The 20127-nt window shown below is 35.2% G+C and overlaps 1 protein-coding gene across 5 annotated transcripts in view; it reads right to left on the bottom strand.

Moving 5' to 3' along the window:
• Positions 1-4477: 4477 nt before the first annotated feature.
• runx1 (RUNX family transcription factor 1) overlaps positions 4478-20127 on the bottom strand; it is a 54444-nt gene continuing 38794 nt past the window's right edge. For 3 of the 5 annotated variants that reach the window (XM_051119625.1, XM_051119617.1, XM_051119642.1), the window contains 4 exons: positions 17386-17490; positions 15648-15815; positions 8746-8871; positions 4478-7284 (listed from right to left, as the gene is read on the bottom strand). In XM_051119625.1, the coding sequence (XP_050975582.1) occupies positions 6767-7284; positions 8746-8871; positions 15648-15815; positions 17386-17490 (917 nt within the window). In that variant the 3' untranslated portion in view covers positions 4478-6766. The remainder of the gene's footprint in view (positions 7285-8745; positions 8872-15647; positions 15816-17385; positions 17491-20127) is intronic. The other 2 variants (XM_051119634.1, XM_051119650.1) reach the window with 1 other exon arrangement.

Here is a 20127-nt window from a genome sequence, read left to right as displayed (position 1 = left end):
TAAATATAAATAAATAAAATGTATTTATTTATTTATCAGTAGAGATTTAAAGTATATTCCAGCTGTGTGTGTGTTTTTTTGGTAGTGAGAAAACTTCCTCTGTCACTCCTGTCTTTCAATATGTCAGCATCTAGATTAATGAGAGAATGTCACGATTAATTGCCTGCTATTCATCATTTGCATCAGTGATTAATGAGGATGTAAGGTGTCAGGAGCTGAATATTGTGGGTATGGATGAGTTGTCGGAGGTTCTGGCTCTTCAGATCGATCCTGATGACACAAGTGATGGATGACCGCCTGACCCTGAGATAAATTTGAGCATTTTTATAATAATATAGAGATTAGACTGGGGTTTTTAAGAATATATTTACATGAAAATACAAAACAGCTTTGCAAAAAAAAAAAAAAAAAAAAAAAAAGCTTCTATTTGAAGTGAAAGACCCCAGTAATCTCCTCAACAGTGTATAAATAATAATAATAATAATAATAATAATAATAATATATATATATATATATATATATACATATATATTCTGTTATAATGTTACAATGTTCATAAAACATTTGTCTAACGTTTGTTACTTTATTTCAAAGAACGTTCTAAAAAAAAGTTCTCATACTGATTGCAAATTGAGAAAATGGAATGTCATGTAACTAAGATATATATATATATATATTTTTACATTTATGTTTAATTATAATTTAATATTTTATATATATATATAATAATAATTTTGTATTATTTTTATTTAAAATTTTATTACATTTTTATTTATTTAGATTTCAACTGAAAGTAGTTCACATTTATTATTTTTATTACTATATTTATTATTTTCTTTTTGTTTAATACTTTAAACTTTAAACTCAAAATCACATTTGGAAGGAAAAAAAAACAACTAAAAAATTAAACATTTAGTTAGTATTAAATTATATTATTATATTAAATTATTATTAATAAAACAGTCTGTAATCGTAATCATTAAATTGTAAATAAATAAATAAATGAATAAATGACAACATCAACAACAAAACAAACACACACACACAAAACCCAAAAACAATTAAGTCATAAAATGTATTATAAATATTTTACTAATTATTTTAAAATATGGCCTATAGCATTTTATTTATACAAAGTAATTTGCTTGTTCATATCAGCTACCTGAATGGAATACTAAGTAGAGATCTACTGATATTGTTTGGTAATTATTGATATATTTTCTTCTATGTCTGATAATTGAAACATAATTATTTAAATGAAACCATACATTAGAGTACAATAAAAATGCACTATGAATATTTTATTAATTTATTTAATTTAATGCATGCACTGTACCATTACAGTGTGTATGCATAGCTGTTTTGTGATCTAGATGGTTGCACATATATTTTTGGTTTTTGTTTACTAGACTTTCCTTCCAAAGCAATCAAGTAGACCAAAAGCACAAAAAGCATCAGACAGGCTCTGATTACTAGAAATAACCCCATTATACAGCATATTCAGCTGAGTATCTCTCTCTCTCTCTCTCAGACAGACAGACAGTGAGCCGGCGGTGTGTGTTTGTGGGTGTTTCTGTCATGTTGCTCTCACACCCTCAGCTCTTTTTATAAAGGCGATTTGATTTTATAGGCCTTGGCCCGACTCCTAGACCACAATTATAGCCGAAGCCCGGCCGGCAGCGTCCTGGGACAGGTTTATTTAGCCTCTGCGTCTCCCATGGGTCTGTGTGTGTTTAATTCTGGCCAGAAAGAGGGAAGTACAAATAGAGGGGAAGGAACATTGTAAACGAGAGCGAGAGAAAGAGAGAGAGAGCGGTTCATCTGTCGTATCTGCAGGCCGCGGGCAGGTCGAGGCTCGTCTCTGTGTAAATTCTGCCTGGGTCGAGAATAGTACACAGACGCATGAGCCGACAGACGGGGGCGTTTAACATTGACACATGCTCGCTAGACCAACAGATCCTGTCAGATCAGCACGAGATGACACACAACAGTTGGAAAAGCATGTTCAACGTAAAATGCCATTTTACTGCTGTAATGTGACGTACGTTCTAGTGAAAGTGGATGTTAAATGAGAATAAACATAAGAAATGACTCGATTTCATCCATCAGGAGCAGGAAACGTTCTTTGAATATTCCGGCAAGGTTCTGTTAAAGTTATAAACATCTTACAGTAATGTTAACACATCTTTCAGAGTCATCTGTTATGTTACAATGTTCTTGGAATGTTTGTCTAACGTTTGTTAAATGTTACTTCTCGTTTCAGAGGACATTCTAAAAAAGTAACGTTCTCATAATGTTTGCAAAGTGATACAATGGAATATTCTCTTGCATTTACATAACAAAGAAAAATATTTTTAAAATGGTTAAAAATGGATGGATGAAAAAAGGATGACCAAAATTAAAAAACTCAACACTTTTGTTTTCGCCCCCATTTTTCATGAGCTGAACTCAAAGATCTAAGGCTTTTTCTATGTACACAAAAGGCCTATTTCTCTCAAATATTGTTCATAAATCTGTCTAAATCTGTGTTAGTGAGCACTTCTCCTTTGCCGAGATAATCCATCCACCTCACAGGTGTGGCATATCAAGATGCTGATTAGACAGCATGATTATTGCAGAGGTGTCCCTTAAGCTGGCCACAATAAAAGGCCACTCTAAAATGTTCAGTTTTATCACACAGCACAATGCCACAGATGTTGCAAGTTTTGAGGGAGCGTGCAATTGGCATGCTGACTGCAGTTAATTTCTCTACCATAAGCCGTCTCCAAAGGTGTTTCAGAGAATTTGGCAGTACATCCAACCGGCCTTACAACCGCAGACCACGTGTAACCACACCAGCCCAGGACCTCCACATCCAGCATCTTCACCTCCAAGATCGTCTGAGACCAGCCACCCAGACAGCTGCTGCAACAATTGGTTTGCATAACCAAATAATTTCTGCACAAACTGTCAGAAACCATCTCAGGGAAGCTCATCTGCATGCTTGTCGTCCTCATCAGGGTCTCGACCTGACTGCAGTTTGTCGTCGTAAATAACTCGAGTGGGCAAATGCTCACATTCGATGGCGTCTGGCACTTTGGAGAGGTGTTCTCTTCACAGATGAATCCCGGTTTTCACTGTCCAGGGCAGATGGCAGACAGTGTGTATGGTGTCGTGTGGGTGAGCGGTTTGCTGATGTCAACATTGTGGATCGAGTGGCCCATGGTGGCGGTGGGGTTATGGTATGGGCAGGCGTATGTTATGGACAATGAACACAGGTGCATTTTATTGATGGCATTTTGAATGCACAGAGATACCGTGACGAGATCCTGAGGCCCATTGTTGTGCCATTCATCCACGACCATCACCTCATGTTGCAGCATGATAATGCACGGCCCCATGTTGCAAGGATCTGTACACAATTCCTGAAAACTGAAAAAATCCCAGTTCTTGTATGGCCAGCATACTCACTGGACATGTCACCCATCGGCGTATACGACAGCGTGTTCCAGTTCACATTCCACACCACAATCAACAACCTGATCAACTCTATGCGAAGGAGATGTGTTGCACTGCGTCAGGCAAATGGTGGTCACACCAGATACTGACTGGTTTTCGAACCCCCACGGACCACTCCAACACAGTAAAAATGCACATTTTAGAGTGGCCTTTCATTGTATCCAGCCTAAGGCAAACCTGTGCAATAATCATGCTGTCTAATCAGCATCTTGATATGCCACACCTGTGAGGTGGATGGATTATCTCGGCAAAGGAGAAGTGCTCACTAACAGACTTGTGAGCAATATTTGAGAGAAATAGGCCTTTGTGTACATAGAAGAAGTCTTAGATCTTTGAGTTCAGCTCATGAAAAATGGGGGCAAAAACAAAAGTGTTCTGTTTATAATTTTGGTCAGTGTATGAATAAAAACTAATAGTATCTCAAAGATGCTAAAATGACACTTGTTACCTTATCACTACAGCATTTAGCTATAATTATTATTACTTACCGTTTCATTATTTTTTCTTATGTTCATCTTATTTTACCATTTTGACCTACTATTTATTTATGTTTAATGCACAATCAAATTTGCTGACCAGGTTGACTGTTTATGTGGCAAATACAAATCTCGAATCTTGATTGCTTGGTCAAAAGTCAAAAGGATAATGTGTATCGATCAATCGTTCACAGTCAGGTGCATTCAGTTTGAGCCCATTTTGAGCTCATCCTGGCCTTAAAACAATATTTTTGACAGTTTCAGTAGCAAATCACTTACTAAAGGAAACTGGAGTGCGTGCAAAATTTGTTTGCAATTGTAACTGTCTCTAGAAGATGAAATGGTATTACTTTTTTTGGACCAGGTACTAAGGTTACTGGACAGATTCAGCATGTAAAGTCTATGTTATATGACTGTAATAATCATACAATGATACCATCATTTTAGTTCATTTCAAACACTGACCACAACACTAATAAGAAATAAAGACACCACACATGATATAGAAATAAGCAATTTCTTCACAACAAAGTGTTATATTCTCCAAAGAAATGTTGAAAAGGGACAAAAAGGAAAAAAATGAAGCTGCATTTCAAAAGGTTTTGCTCGTTTGACAACTGTGGAAGTTGAGAACCGTGTCGAGTGTGTGAGGCGATCAAACCGCCCGAGTCTTTTACAATCTATTTACATAAAAATCCGGTCCATGATTCTCCCATCTCCCATCCAGCCGACCGGCAAACCGTGACGCGAGCGCATCAGTCGGAAAGCTTGAATTCGCAGAGAGCGTGTTGCGCTGTAAATCTAGCGGAGAGAACGAGCGTGAAAGGCAGTGACCGGGCGAAGTCTCGTAAACCTGGAAATGTAAAGAGTCAGAAGTCTGTTGAAGCTCTTAAGAGCAAATCGCTGCCGGCAGAGGCTTCGCTTTCTTCACTTCCACTGCAGGAAACACAGTGAAACGGGAAAGAAACAGCAGGCCGGGAACTTACTGAGCATTTGGATTCTTCATTCAGATCACATCAAGTATTAGAGCCGAAACAGACCCTACACAAACTGCTCCAGCTACACAACATCAATTCATGCATCATTACATTCAGAAATGTGTCAGAATGCAATGCACAACATCACAAATGGACATTAGCATAAATGTTCTTCTTCAATGGTCAACTACAGAAGAGCAACTTAAAGTTAGCTGACGTGTTTGTATCATATTCTGAATGCAATACTAAATAGAGATTGACTGATATTGTTTTCTGATATTATTTTTATTACGTCTGATGACTCAGCCAATATCTGACTTATTTTTTAGATTATATTTTATAATATTTTAATATTTATGTATTATTATGAAAAAGCAGAAAAAGAACAAATAATCATTAGACTACAAAATGCATTGTGATTTTTTTTTTTTTTTTACATTTTACATTTTTGGCCTATAGCATTATATTTATGCAAAGCTATTTTGCATGTTCATATCAGTTACCTGAATGCAATATTATATAAAATTCAACTGATATTTATTATTTACATTAAGTGTCAGACAACTAAATCAATATTTATTCTTTAAAAATTAAAATATTATTGTCACAAAGTGGCAATAAAACAATCAGACTTCAATAAAAAATAAAATAATTAAAAAATATTTATAATGCATTTTATTTATGTAAAGTTATTTTGCATTTTTATATCAGTTACTTAAATTAGATACTAATTGGAGATCAACTGATATAGTTTTCTGATATTAACTATTTTTAAGTGCCTGATAACTGACGCAATATTAATAGTTATTAATAATTATTTAAATACTAAATTATTGTCAAAAGCAGAAATAAAACAATAAGCAATCATTAAAATGCAACAAGCAAAAAGCATAAAATGCATTATATTTGATTAATTATTTGAAATTTATGGCATATAACATATTGCTGTTCAAACAATTAATTGCAATTAATTGCATCCAAAATAAAAGTTTTTGTTTATATAATATATGTCTGTGTACTGTGTATATTTATTAAGAATATATATAAAGACACACGCATACAGTATATATTTTGGAAATATTTACATATATATTTATATTCATATAATTTATATTATATATAAATATATTTAATATATAAACATAGCATTTTTCTTAAATGTATACATGCATGTGTGTGTATTTATATATACAGGTACACACATATATATTACGTACCCAAAAACTTTTATTTTGGATGCGATTAATTGTGATTAACCATTGCCCAGCACAAAAAAAAAAGTAACTGATGTTGTTTTTGTTTTTTTTATAATAATTGTTTTATTAAATTTCTGATAATTGAAGCAATATTCATCTAAGTATTTAAGTATTTAAATATTGAATTATTGAAAAAAATAAGGAAATATGCATTCATATTTTATTGAATGTATTGCATATACCCTATTTATGTTGTTTTGGTGATCTTGATGGTTGCAAATATGTTTTCTAATCGTTTGCTGGACTGTTAGTCTTGTACGCATTTATTAACACCAAAATTGTGTCGGCTAAGCGTTCGAGTAGAGTCTGTTTCTGGCTTCAGACGTAACATGATGTTGAGCTGATGAACAACTTCGTACAGTGATAATGAGACGAACAACAGTAATAATAATAACAATAACAATAATATTAATAATAATAATACAAACTATCCACAACTTTAGAAAACAAACGAGTCTCATGCTGTGCCGTGAAAAACAAAAGTCCGTCCGTTGAGTCCAATCAGAAACCACCTCGTTCAGCTGCCCTCGTCCTATTGGTCAAGCGACCGCTTCAAGCGTCAATACGGCCTCCAGACGGCTTCCACCGACATGCTGGTCGGCGAACTGCTGTGGCTTCCCTCGGCCTCCACCACCACCTCGCTCTGATTGGGCAGAGAGGGGTGCAGGAGGGCGGAGCCCGTGGAGGCGTTGGTGCAGGGCGGTAAAATGCGCGGGGGCGAACGCTCGCCGCCTCCTCCTCCTCCGCCCGGCATCATGGAGAACTGGTAGGAGCCGGCAGCGCTGCTGTAGTACAGGTGATATGGAGACGAGCCGGCCTGGAAGGCTCCGGCCTGAGCCTGCGAGGAGCCCGCCGGGTACGCCGGGGGTAAGTACGTGTGGTAGCGGCCCGCCGGGCTTGTCATGGCCGACATACCGATGCCGATGGCGTTGGTGACGGGGGTGGGCGTGTACGTGAACGCTCCGGTGGGGTACGGCACGCGCGGGTCCGAGAAACGGCCGTCCGGCAGCGAGGGGAGCGACGGGAAGGAACGCTCCAGACCCACACGAGGGTCGGTGAACGCCGTCAGATCTGGACCTGCAGGAACACAGACATCCGCTCAGTCTTGTAGTTAAAAAACTCCTTTGGGCAATTAAAAACAGGCCCGCATGAGTCGTCGTCATTTAGTAATGTGGAGCAGCTCAGATCATTTGAGGAGAAATGTTTTGAGCTCATACTGACTGCTGATTATACACTTTTGAGACATTGTTGCGATCTGAAACTTTAAAGGAGATGCATGTGCAAGTTACTGGGGTCTTTTTGTCTGCAGAAACATCTCCAAAAATTATAGCCATATGCAAAATGGCTATAATTGTTAACTAAAAGTATTAACATTTTTCTTATATAAAATAAAGCTGAAATAAAATAAGTAATATATATGTTTCATTTCTAATTTTCATTTAGTGTACATTTTTTCCATTTAATTAGTTAAAAAAGGAGATGCATGTGAAGTTACTGGGGTCTTTTTGTCTGCAGAAACATCTCCAAAAGTTCTCAAGTTCTCCATTTATTGTAATTGCTAAATATTTTTGTGCAAAACTGGGCTATAATTGTTAATTAAAAATATTAAAATAATTTTTATTATATAATAAAATAAAATAATTAATATATATGAAGAGTTTATTTACTCAGTTTTTTTAAAATGTCAAAAATCATGTTTTTTTTAAAAATTATGTTACCATGTTTATATAGTGTTTAATTGTGCTAGTAAGCTGTATTTTTTTAGTTATTTTTAACCTAATCAAAATAACCCAACTGCAGTTTGATTGAGATTAATTGGAATGCACAATGAAAAGACATGATTTTTCTGTTATTTGTTTTTGAAAATGAACTTTCAAATTTAAGCGTATTTAAACTAACTGAAATAAGTTGAAGCATGGAAATAAACAGTAAAACCGAACTAAAAATAACAATTAATAATATTAAAATAAATGACAAATACACATAAAATCACCATAAATAAACTAAATAAATAAAAATATAATAAATATACAAAACTACCCTAGTAAAAAAGTAATAGATTTAAAATAAGTATAGTTCAAGTCTATTAACAGTTTTCACTAGGGTATAATGGTATATGAACTACTAAAAAAAGGGTTGCACATTTAGGCAAATTTTTATTTTTCTTTCTTTCTTTCTTTCTTTCTTTCTTCTTTACTTTCTTTTTTTACATTTTTATTAGTATTTTATTAGTTATGTTAATTTATGGCATATAATATAGCATTACATTTATGTAAAGTTATTTTTCATGTTTATATCAGCTATCTGAACGGAATACAAATTCAAAGATCGACTTGTTTTCTAATATTAATAGTTTTTATTGAGCTTCTAAAAACTGAAGCAATGTTTATTTAAATATTTGTTTCTATTTATGTAATATAAAAAAGCAGAAATAAAACAAGTAATCATTGGAGTACAAGAAAAAAATATTATTTTTAAATATTATTTCGACTTATCAAATGTTTATCAAAAGTGTCCATGCAGCATGGTGAAACTCACAGTGTATAGCGTTGCGGCTGGGTGAGATGGGCGTGGTGGGGTGAACCGCTGGGGTGGAGATGGGGCCCAGGTAAGGGTACGACTGCTCGTAGGACCAGGATGGAGACGTCTGCATCTGCCTAGAATCTAAAACCAAACATTCACATTCAATAAATGACTCTATGACCGCACCATTTCACTAGCAAATCCAAGAAACACACTCACAAAAATACAGAAATATTATTAATGGCTACTGAGAACACAGACATAAACACACACCTGCACAGACACACACATACACGTTTTAGGCATTTCAGTTTTCCTGTGCAGTTAAACTCAATTACATCCCTTAAAAACAGTGGTACAGTGATGGTATCAGATGATACTATAGTAAATGATTGACCTATGGTATTTAGCAAGCCTGCATTCATTTGATCAAAAATACAGTAAAAATTTTAAAATATTATTTCAACTGAAAAGAACGGATTTCTATGTAAATATCTGTTAAAATGTAATTTATTGCTGTAATCAAAGTTGGATTTTCAGCATCATTATTCCAGTCTTCAGAGTCACATGATCCTTCAGAAATCATTCTAATATGCTGATTTGCTGCTCAAGAAACATTTCTGATTATTATCAATCAGTAGATTACTAAAAAAAGATCTTCATTCAAGACAAACACGAGGATATTGAATAATGGAGCGAAAGGAGCAGGAGGAGGAGAAGACATTCTCTCAGTATGAGTCTCTCTCTCTCTCTCTCTCTCTCTCTCTCTCTCCCCGTGGTCTAATAAACGCTCGCCGATTGCCTGCAGACTTCCAGACAGAAGGGGAGGGAGAGCCATCAGAGAGGAAGCAAATTATGCACAGCGGCCAAAGAGTGTGCGGCCCGTTTCAAGTGCAGCCAGAGCGCGGCCCGCTGCCAGGCCCCCCAGAAACCCCCTCTTTTCCTGCCTTCCTCCCCAGGCTCAGGCCTTGTGATCTGGAGCAGGAGTCACACATGGCTGGGTGGGTGGCTGGAGGCGGATTCGGGCATCCGGTGTGAGCGGGACTCATTTTTACTGGGCTCACACACACACACACACACACACACGGCTACCAAAAATGGAGATGGAGAAATACACACCGAATATAAGCTACATACAAATCAGTGCTGTTGTTCACTAATAAATTATAAAAATAAATAAATAAATACATAAAATGAAGCTTAAATAAAATAAAGCTAAAATAAAGCTTAAAATGAAATAAAACAAAAATAAAACTTAATAAAATAATAATAATTAAAAAAATAAAAAATAAATAATTAAGTAATGTAAGTTACTACAACAGAAATCATCTACAAAAAAGAAATAAAGTTAAACTAAAAATAAAATAAATTATAACATAATACAAATAATCTAAATAAAAATAATAAATATAATAATAATAATAAAAATACAATAAAATAAAAAAATACAAAAAAATAAAAAATTAAAATATTAGACTTCAACTTAAAATCAAGCAAAAATTTAAAAATATTGTCTTGGTGACACACTCAAAATAAGCTTAATTGAAGCACTAAAATAACAGACATAAATATACATTTTAAGTTAAATTTAAATATTTAAAAATATATATAAAGGAAATAAAATGACTAAAAATTAAACTAGAATTAAAATGAAAACTTATTTTATTTATTTATTTATTTATTTTTAAGTCTACCAGGGGTGGGATGAGTTGGGGTGGGTTCTAAATTTGGACTTTTTTATGCTACTGTTCCCAGAAGAAAATTCAATTGTTACAAAAGTTGTTAAAAATAAAAATAAATAAATAAAAATAAATAAATACATAAAAAAGCATATAAATTTAAAATCTACATCAAAATATTTATAAATAATACATAGGTAAACAATACATAGGTTAATAAATAATACATACATAAGGCATAAATAGTACAAAAATAAAAGAAACCTGAAAGAAATGAAAATTCTTCCTCATGTTATTTCAAACCCATTTGAAACCAAATAGGACCCATAAATGGATCATAAGGTAGTCCATTTGATTACTAAACTGACTATTGCCAAATGGAGCAGCTCGACTAAACTCTTTCCGTCATCCGTGGAAAAATGAACTGCATACGAATTAAGGGAATAATCATTTCTAGGTGGGAAGTGAGAAGAGTTGACTTGGGAAAGTGTTCCTGTAATGACTGGAAACACGTCTTTTAGAAATGGCTTTGAAATCGTTTTCTTGAGAAGAATTCATTGGGATCCTCTGAGGTTCGATTTGCGGGAATGATCAAAGTCGTGAATGTTGTTACCAAAGTCTCAGTTATCAGACAGCAGACGTTTCCAGCTTCCAAAATGCCCCTCAGCCAGTTCCATTCGCTCCAATTCATCAACTTTCGGAAAAACTACTGGGAGAAATCAAAGGGATCGAGGACATTCGAGCCGTTTGGCCGTGAGTTTTTTAATGTCACGTTGTTTTAGCGATTTGAGGAGAAAAATAATAATAATTAAAAAAAATACACAGTTGACTATTATGCACAGTTGGCACTATTATATGTGTGAATAATTAATTTAAATTTTAAATAAATATTTTAAATTCGAAAAAATTGCAAAACTACAACCAAAACCGAAAATAAAAAGAAACATAAATATGAATATTTAAAAAAAAAATAGATACAACAAAAGCACAAAAAAATACTAAAAACTTAAACTAAAATATAATTAGAAAAATACTAAAAATTAAACTAAAATATAATAAAAATATAACCATAAAAATACTAAAACTTAAACTAAATTATAATAAAAATATAACCATAAAAATTCAAAAAATTTACTAAAATATAACAAAAATATAATCGGTATAATCGGCTTTAGGCCGAGCCAGAAACGTCCAAATACAAGAGCTACAAAAGCAAATGCACATCCTCAAATCTGCACAGCTCGTCCGAATGCGTCGGCACACAAACAAACACGGACACATCGGGCCCATGCGAGCAGCTGCTTCTGATTTTCATGGTATGAAAAGAGAAGTAGCAAAGAAGGAGAGAGAAAGAGAGCTCTTGAATGACTTAATAACGGTTTCCGCTGGCCGTAATCCCGCTGCTATTTCTGGCCGGCGGATCAGAGGGAAGCACGAGGCAGGAAACATGCAGTCCGGCCCGGGTTCAGTTCTTTCATCAGTCCATCATCAGCCGTTCAGCTCAACGCCACGGGAGCAGTTTGTGTCAAGTTTGTCCGACGTTTCTTAGAAATTTTTTTGCGGAAATTAAACCGCTCTCAAATGAGTCACCAGTTGTCATGCAGAGCTATAAAATGATCTGTTAAATGCAGACTTTTGAATGCAAAGTTTTTCTGGTAAACAACTCCACCGTCCAGACCAGCACTAATTAACATAATTTTGGTTTGAAAAAACGGTTTGCTTTATTTAATGCACTTACTTCCATGAATAGAATCAAACAGCGCTAGATTTGGTTGCGCTTTGAATGAGGGATTTTCACACAAGCCTACTTCCTGTCAAACACGTCTCACTTCCTCTTTTCTGCGTTCTGCTTCCTCCTCGTTACGCATTTGCAAGGTGCTCGTCTTTCTGTCGTTCTCTCTCACACACACCTTTCTCCCATCTGCACCCACGAAGGGGAAGAGAAACTAAGAGGATCTCAGTATTTCGGAGCGGGAGGGCTGTGTTTACAGATTGGGAAATGCTTTAAACAACGCATGAAAAGCAGAAGTGCTGCCGAGGCCAAACTTAGAACTGTAATCAGTCGATTTCTCAGAAGATGGCTTTGAATATATAAACTTGTGCTTAAAAGATTGAAAGAAATTAATGCTTTTTTTCCAGAAATGGTGCAATAAACTGATCAAAAGTGTCAGTAAAGACATTCCTAATGTCTAATGCTTATTCTTTTCAACTTTCTATTCAAAATAAAATGCATGGTGGTTTTCATAAAAATACTGGGCTGCACAACTGTTTTCAACGTTGATAATAATCAGAAATGTTTCATGAGCAGCAAATCAGCATATGCAATGATTTCGGAAAGATAGTGACACTGAAGACTACAGTAATGATGCTGAAAATTCAGCTTTGATCACAGAAATAAATTTAATTTTAACAGACATTCACATAGGAAACAGCTATTTGAAATCGTAATAATATTTACAAATTTTTCATGTATTTTTGAGCTAATAAATAAGACCTTTTTTCAAAAACACTGCACTCCATTTATCCGTTTTCAATGCAAAAACATTCTGTGTGAATGCAGCTTATTCATAACTGAAAGCATAATTAAATTACCCAAAATATTTAATAAACGAATATGCAGGAAAAATGCATATGCTGTAATGCTCCAGTGTTCAGGCTGTGTGAAATGTCACTTGCGCTGCTTTAACTGAAGCAAATGTGTAATTCGAACATGTTTAAGTCTGGCTTCTCTGTAGTATGAAACAAAAGAAACGATGAAAGAGCGAAGAAACATTTGTGGCCCCCAAGAGGCTTTTCCTGATTGTAAACTTTCCCTTCCACTGCATGTGTGTGTGTGTGTGTGTGTGTGTGTGTGTGTGGCGGCACGCTCTGGCATGCTTGTCTAAGCTCCAATCAAAGGAGGCCTTGTTCGCTGTATTTGTTATGTCTGAATGTCCGATGATGTGTGATGTGTCCCCACTTCCCCCCGTCACCTGCCAGGAACAAGCAGAACCAAAAACAACGTGCCGAACACACACACTTACTTCCTTTCACTATCCCTGAACTATTACACACTAATGCAAAAGCACAACATGAGTGTTTGCAGGAAATTCCAATTGATTTTATGAAATGTTCCTATTCCAGCAAAGCAATTAATATGAATTTACCACTGACTCCAATGAGGTCAGTGATGCCTACAATATCTACAGTGGGATTATGAGGGGTAAAGGACTTCACACAGAACAGAACAGAATAGAATAGTTGGGATTGCCAGATTGGGGTTTGTGAGGGAAATACGGAAATTTAGAAATTCAGAATTTTTTTTTTTTTTTCTATTTTTGTGTTAATTTATAATTTATATTCTGACTTTTATAAAAATGTTATTCAAGTTCATTTTTATCCTATGTGTCGAGAAAAGCATTTCACTGCATGTCATATATGGTTGTGTGTAACAAATAAAATTTGAATTTAAATTGCTGAAAAACTAATAATTAATTATTAATTAATAAATATAAATATAAAGCACTAACTAAAATACCTTTATTGTAATATATATTTTATATATGTTTAAAACATATTATAATTTCCATTTTTTTTTAATCATTTTATAAACAAATATTTTATTGGTTTATCTTTATGTCATGCGACCATTAACCAACAACTATGAACACGCAAATGTGTTGTTCAATTAGTTAAATATTAACTTAAAATACTTAGTAGATTTAAAAGTAAATATTTAAATATATACAACATAAAAGTAAATATACAAGTAAATATTTTAAGACTGACGAGAAAAGTTTTTTCTTTTTTTTTTAATTCAGTGGGAAATAGAACTTACAATAGTAACTACATTCTACAGTAGTAGAACATAATAGAGTTAATAAAAATCAAATAGAATTAACAAACACACCAGTCAGCCATCGGTAGAAGAGTAGAGCACAGAATAGAATAGGACAGAAAAGAAGAAAAAATAGAATGGAATTATACTAACAAACAGGTCTGCTGAAGAAGGGAAGAGGATGGAGGTGAATAGAACTGAACAGAGTTAACAAACAGGCCTGTCCGCATTAGAAGAGTAGAATCTAGAACAGAACAGGACAAAACAGAATGGAACTGAACAGAATTGAATAGAATTAACAATCAGGTCTGCCCTCGGTAGAAGAATATAGGATAGAATAGAACAGAAGAGAAAAGAATAGAATAGGACAGAACAGCAGAACAGAATGGAATAGAATAAAATCAAACTGAACTAACAATCAGGTCTGCTCTCAGTATAAGAGTGGAACAACTGGACAGAACAGCAGAACAGAATTTTATAGAAAGAAATTGAATAGAACTAGCAAACAGGTCTGCCCACAGTAGAACAGTAGAATATAGAATAGAATAAGATGAAACAGAAGGGAATAAAATGGAAGTGAATAGAACTGAATGGAGTTAACAAACAGGTCTGTCCTCATTAGAAGAGTGGAATATAGAATAGAACAGGACAAAACATTAAAACAGAATGGAACTGAATAGAACTCAAATTAACAATCAGTAGAAGAGTAGACTACAGAATAGAAGAGGACAGCACAGAAGGGAATAGAATGGAATTGAATAGAACTGAATATAATTCACAAACAGGTCTGCCCTCAGTAGAAAAACATAGCATAGAATAGAATAGAATAGAATAAAATAGAATAGAATAAAATTGAGTTGAATTAACTATCAGGTCTGCTTTCAGCAGAAGAGTAGAACACAGATAAGAATAGGACAGAAAGGCAGAACAGAATTTTATAGAGTGGAATTGAATAGAAATAGCAAACAGGTCTGCCCACATTAGAAGAGTAGAATATGGAATGGAATAAGATGAAAAAGAAGGGAATAGAATAAAATAGGACAGAATAAGACAAAACAGAACACAATAGAATGGAATGGAATTGAATAGAACTGAAAAGAGTTAACAAACAGGTTTGCCCTCAGTAGGAGAATATAGAATAGAATAAGAAAAAACAGAAGTAAATAGAATGGAGAACTGAAAAGAATTAACAGGTCTGCCTTTATTGATGGAGTGGAGTATAGAATAGAATAGGATAAAACAGAATGGAATTGAATAGAATTAACAAGCAGGTCTTCCCTCAATAGAAGAGTAGAATATAAAATAGAATAGGACAGAAGGGAATTGAATAGAATTGAATAGAACTAACAAACAGCTCTGCCCTCGTGTTGCTCTATGATGCAGATGTGCTTCAGATACAAAGGTTTTGCCGTCTAACTCACCGGAAATCTGGCTGTGGGCGGGGCTGCTGAAGGGGGGCGTGTTGAGGGCGGGGCGGGGGTTGGGGGCGGGGCCGTGGTGTGGACTGCACCGCATGGCACTTCGTCGCAACTGTTCAGAGAAAGCTAACGCGCCTGGCTTTACCGCTTCATCCGGCTTCTGTCGGTGGCACACACACACACACACACACACACACACACACACACACACAGAACGGAGATGAGAGAGAACGATTTAGTTACTAACTGTCCATTAACACAGTCAAACCACTTAAACACACACACAACATACCATGAACCGACCACACACACACTCTTCTGTACATCTTACATCCCACTAATGATGCTGAATGAGCATGTCATTGCTCCAGTAGGGGGCGCTGTGCTGTCTGAAGTGTATGTGAGTGTGTGTGTGTGTGTCGCTCTGACCTCACACATAGAGAGCACGGTGGGATTAATGATCACAGGCGATGAGAGAAAAAGGCAAACGGAAAGGAACAGAAAAGACGCGGCCGCAGCTGTGTGAAACCATCAGCCGCACTCATCCGCGCAGTCGTCGGAGCGCACGCGAGGAGAGGAAGTCCTGCTGAAATCAGAGAGCGCGTCTGAGCGCTTTGAAGACGAGGCCAGCGCATCCCGCCAGACAGACCCAGAATATGTGGGGTGGCGCCGTCCGACGGATTCCCGACCGGAATAACGGACCAACGGGGAATAGAGCCGCCACGGCCACCAACACGAGAGCACAGCGTGATACGCGCTCATATAAAGACATGCTATTAAAACACACACACACACTGTACACTTGTTCAGAGATATACCAGTACAAATAACGTGGTATACCAATACAAATAATTTGTGGGGAGAACTCGATATAAATGCCAGCCCTGTTACTTATAAAATAAACGTAACAATTATAATAATAATAATAATAACAACAAATTTAATGCATAATAAATATTATTACGAAATCATTATTAAAAAAATATTAAAACGAAGTAAAAATTAAACAATAATAAAAATGTAATATACTAAAATCAAGTTAAAATTTAAGTTAAAATAAATAAATATATTACATACAATGCATATTATAAATCATTATTATTATTGTTATTAAAACGTATAATAATACAATAAAAAAGATAACATAAAAACAAATGATTGCAATAACATTTTTTACTGTAATATTAATATCATATGTCTTTTTACATATTTCATTTGTCATTTTTAAAATATTATTATAATATTATAATAAAAAGTAACATGGCTTTTCTTTACCATAACTTGAATACCATCTAAATCATTCAGTATCATGGTATTTACATCGGACACCATCACTACACTGGTTTGTAAGTGGCATAAAACGTTTCCTGTAAACCAACATACTAATCAGACTTAACTCTTACCCGTTACTTGTTAAACTGACTGAAATCACAGAACAGACAAAACGAAACCCATCCGGCCACCAACAGCCAAACCACATCAAACACGATCACGTGCACAGCTTTAATTCACTGATTTACACTGATCAAATGACAGTGATAATGAACATAATAAAAACACAAGATGGCAGGACATATAATACATGTCTGAATGCAAGCATTGCCCCAAAAAGTGTGTGTGTATACTATATTTTTATTTAGGTTATATATAAATCTAGAATATATAGTACATATTTTATATATCATATTACATTTCTTAAATTATATTTCATATATTTATAGATGCATGTGTGGTCACTCACGTCGTGGTTCTCGGGGTCCGTCCACAGTGATCTTTATGGCTCTCTGATACGTGGCCACCTGAGGAGGGTTTGTGAAGACGGTGATGGTGAGAGTGAAACTCTTGCCTGAAAAACACAGACAAACAGATCAGAAATTTAGCATTTGCAGAATATTTTTTAGCATGTGTTCACAGGACATATTTGTAAGTAGCTGCATGTGCAATATGCTTATTTAAAGGAGTGTGAGACCGTAAAACACAGTAAGCGAGACGACGCTGAGCGCGTGTGTATTTCTGGATGATCTATCCGATGGACCACTGTCAACGGAAGTGTCCGTGTCACAATAAAAACCCCACGATCAGACACAAAAGGGAATTTAAAGTCGCCTTTGTGGCGTCCTTAAACAGAGGCAGAGTTCAGACAGTACAGCTGAGACGCGGGCCAAACAGCGCGTCATGTGACCATGTCCCCAAATAAACAGAGGACACATGGACGATCTCGAAGAGAGAGAGACAGAGTCAGAAATAATACGGTGAGATTTCGAGAGGAGCCACGGCACAAAGACGGACAGATTTCACATGCACAGACACCAACGCGTTTACAAATACACACAACTAAAAAGGTAAATGTCATAAAATCAGCCAAGATTGCATTTCACCCCAAAGTCAAAAGAAAAAGATACGAAAGTAATTTTCTTAGGACATTTAGGATTGTTTGCAATTGACAGTTAAATACATTTCACAACCAAATTCTCAACACCTTAATGCAAAATCAGCCAAAAAAATAAAATAAATAAAATAAAATAACCAAGCATACACATTATTGTTAAGCCGGGTTTAAGCACTACTTTGGTTTATAATAATTTTATTGTAATCATTGTATTTGAGTAATGAAATGTAATGGAACCACAATAAAAATGCAAGTTAAAAACACCAGGACACATCACTAAACATCATAAAACATGCTTAATTTTCATGAAAATAATGCTGAAATGCAAAAACTCTTAACTGTACAAAAACCAATTTCATATTCTTTTATGTAATATATATATATATATATATAATAAATATATATATATATTTTTTTTTTTATTTTGGGATGAAATGTGAGCTGAACATGAGATCAACCTAAAAAAAGATATTAAGTTTCAGATTTATAGTTTCAGAAATATATTTTATTTTACAACTCAAAGGAGTCTCTTCTGCTAACCAAGGCTGCATTTATAAAATAAAAAAAAAAAAAAAAAAAGTAAAAATTGTGAAATATTATTACAATTTAAAATAAGTGTTTTCTCGGTGAACATATTAAAATGCAATTTATTTCTGTGATCAAAGCTGGATTTTCAGCATCATTACTCCAGTCTTCAGTGTCATATGATCCTTCAGAAATCATTCTAATATGCTGATTTGTTGCTCAAGAAACATTTCTGATTATTATCAGTGTTGAAAACAGTTGTGCTGCCCAATATCTTTATGGAAACTGTGATACATTGTATTTTTCAGGATTCACAGATGAATAGAAAGTTCCAAAAGAACAGCATTTATTTAAATTGGAAATCATTTGTAACATTATAACTGTCACTTTTAATTAATTTAATGGACTCTATGCTGACTACAAGTATTACTTTCTTTTAAAAAAAGAACATGTACATGTGATAAGTATATGACGAACACATTTGTTTTGAGTTTTTAAAGAAATTTCTGGATAGTTGCCGTTTACCTGACACTGTTGCCAAATTATGAATTTTGTGAAATGAACAGTCTTGAAGATAAAATTGCTTTAAAAATACTGACTCCCCTAAAAGTCAGTGTTTATGTTAATTCACTCAGTCTGCTCTTGCTATGAGTCAATAAGCTTACTCAAATTATAATGAGATGCACAAGAAGCACGATTTTAGTTTCACAAAGAGCTGTTTCTCATGTTTTGACTGTTATTATGAGGTGAGACGTGCACATGTGCCAAACGACACAAACCGGATTTGACTACGAGGATTATGGGAGCTGGGGTCTGCACCCACAATTCCTGATGCCTTCACCTGTCACTCATCGCAGTGACGATGAGATGGACCCCAGGGAGGCGTCCGCTTGCGTGCCAACGGCGGGTTTGAGTTACACGGGCGCTAAACGGGCCTAAGCGCGCCAGCCAAAGCAAGGTACGGTTACACGCACACGCGCAAGTCGCTACTCAGCCAGAAAAATAGAGCTGGGAAAAACTCCAAGCTGTTCCCCAAAATCTGACAAACTATGAGGTTTGACCACACACATATGCACAGATGTGAGGCGCACACACAACCACGGGCCGCGCCAAGGATCGGCGCTCGAGTGCGATGCCAGGTGCTATTCTGAGCTCAGTCGCTGTGACAACACCGATCCACTTCTGTCTGCCATGATCTCACGCACAAACAACACAAACATCACATTACATCCACGAAAACACACTTAAACGCTGTAGCACTGCACAAATAATCTGCATTGACAAATAAACGTTTAGAATGTTCAGTTTACAAAAAAACTCCATGGTATTTTGAATGTAAAAACAGTGTAATCTGAATATAAGAATGCATGGTATGTGTCAAATAGCACTTATACCGCTGTAGTATGAAATATAGCAAATTATAGGCTGCTAAAATTCATGTAGCATGGTACTTGCCCAAAAACACGGTATTACCAAGTGTACATGTGAACATGGCAACACAAAACATGTACCATGATGCAACGGCATTTACCATCAACATTTAAATACCATAGTAATCATTTAAAAAAA

This window comes from Labeo rohita, chromosome 1 (assembly GCF_022985175.1).
Source record: "Labeo rohita strain BAU-BD-2019 chromosome 1, IGBB_LRoh.1.0, whole genome shotgun sequence".
NCBI classification, from domain to species: Eukaryota; Metazoa; Chordata; class Actinopteri; order Cypriniformes; family Cyprinidae; genus Labeo; species Labeo rohita.
Note: the sequence above shows the minus strand (reverse complement) of the source record. Positions and strands in the feature narration are given on the sequence as shown.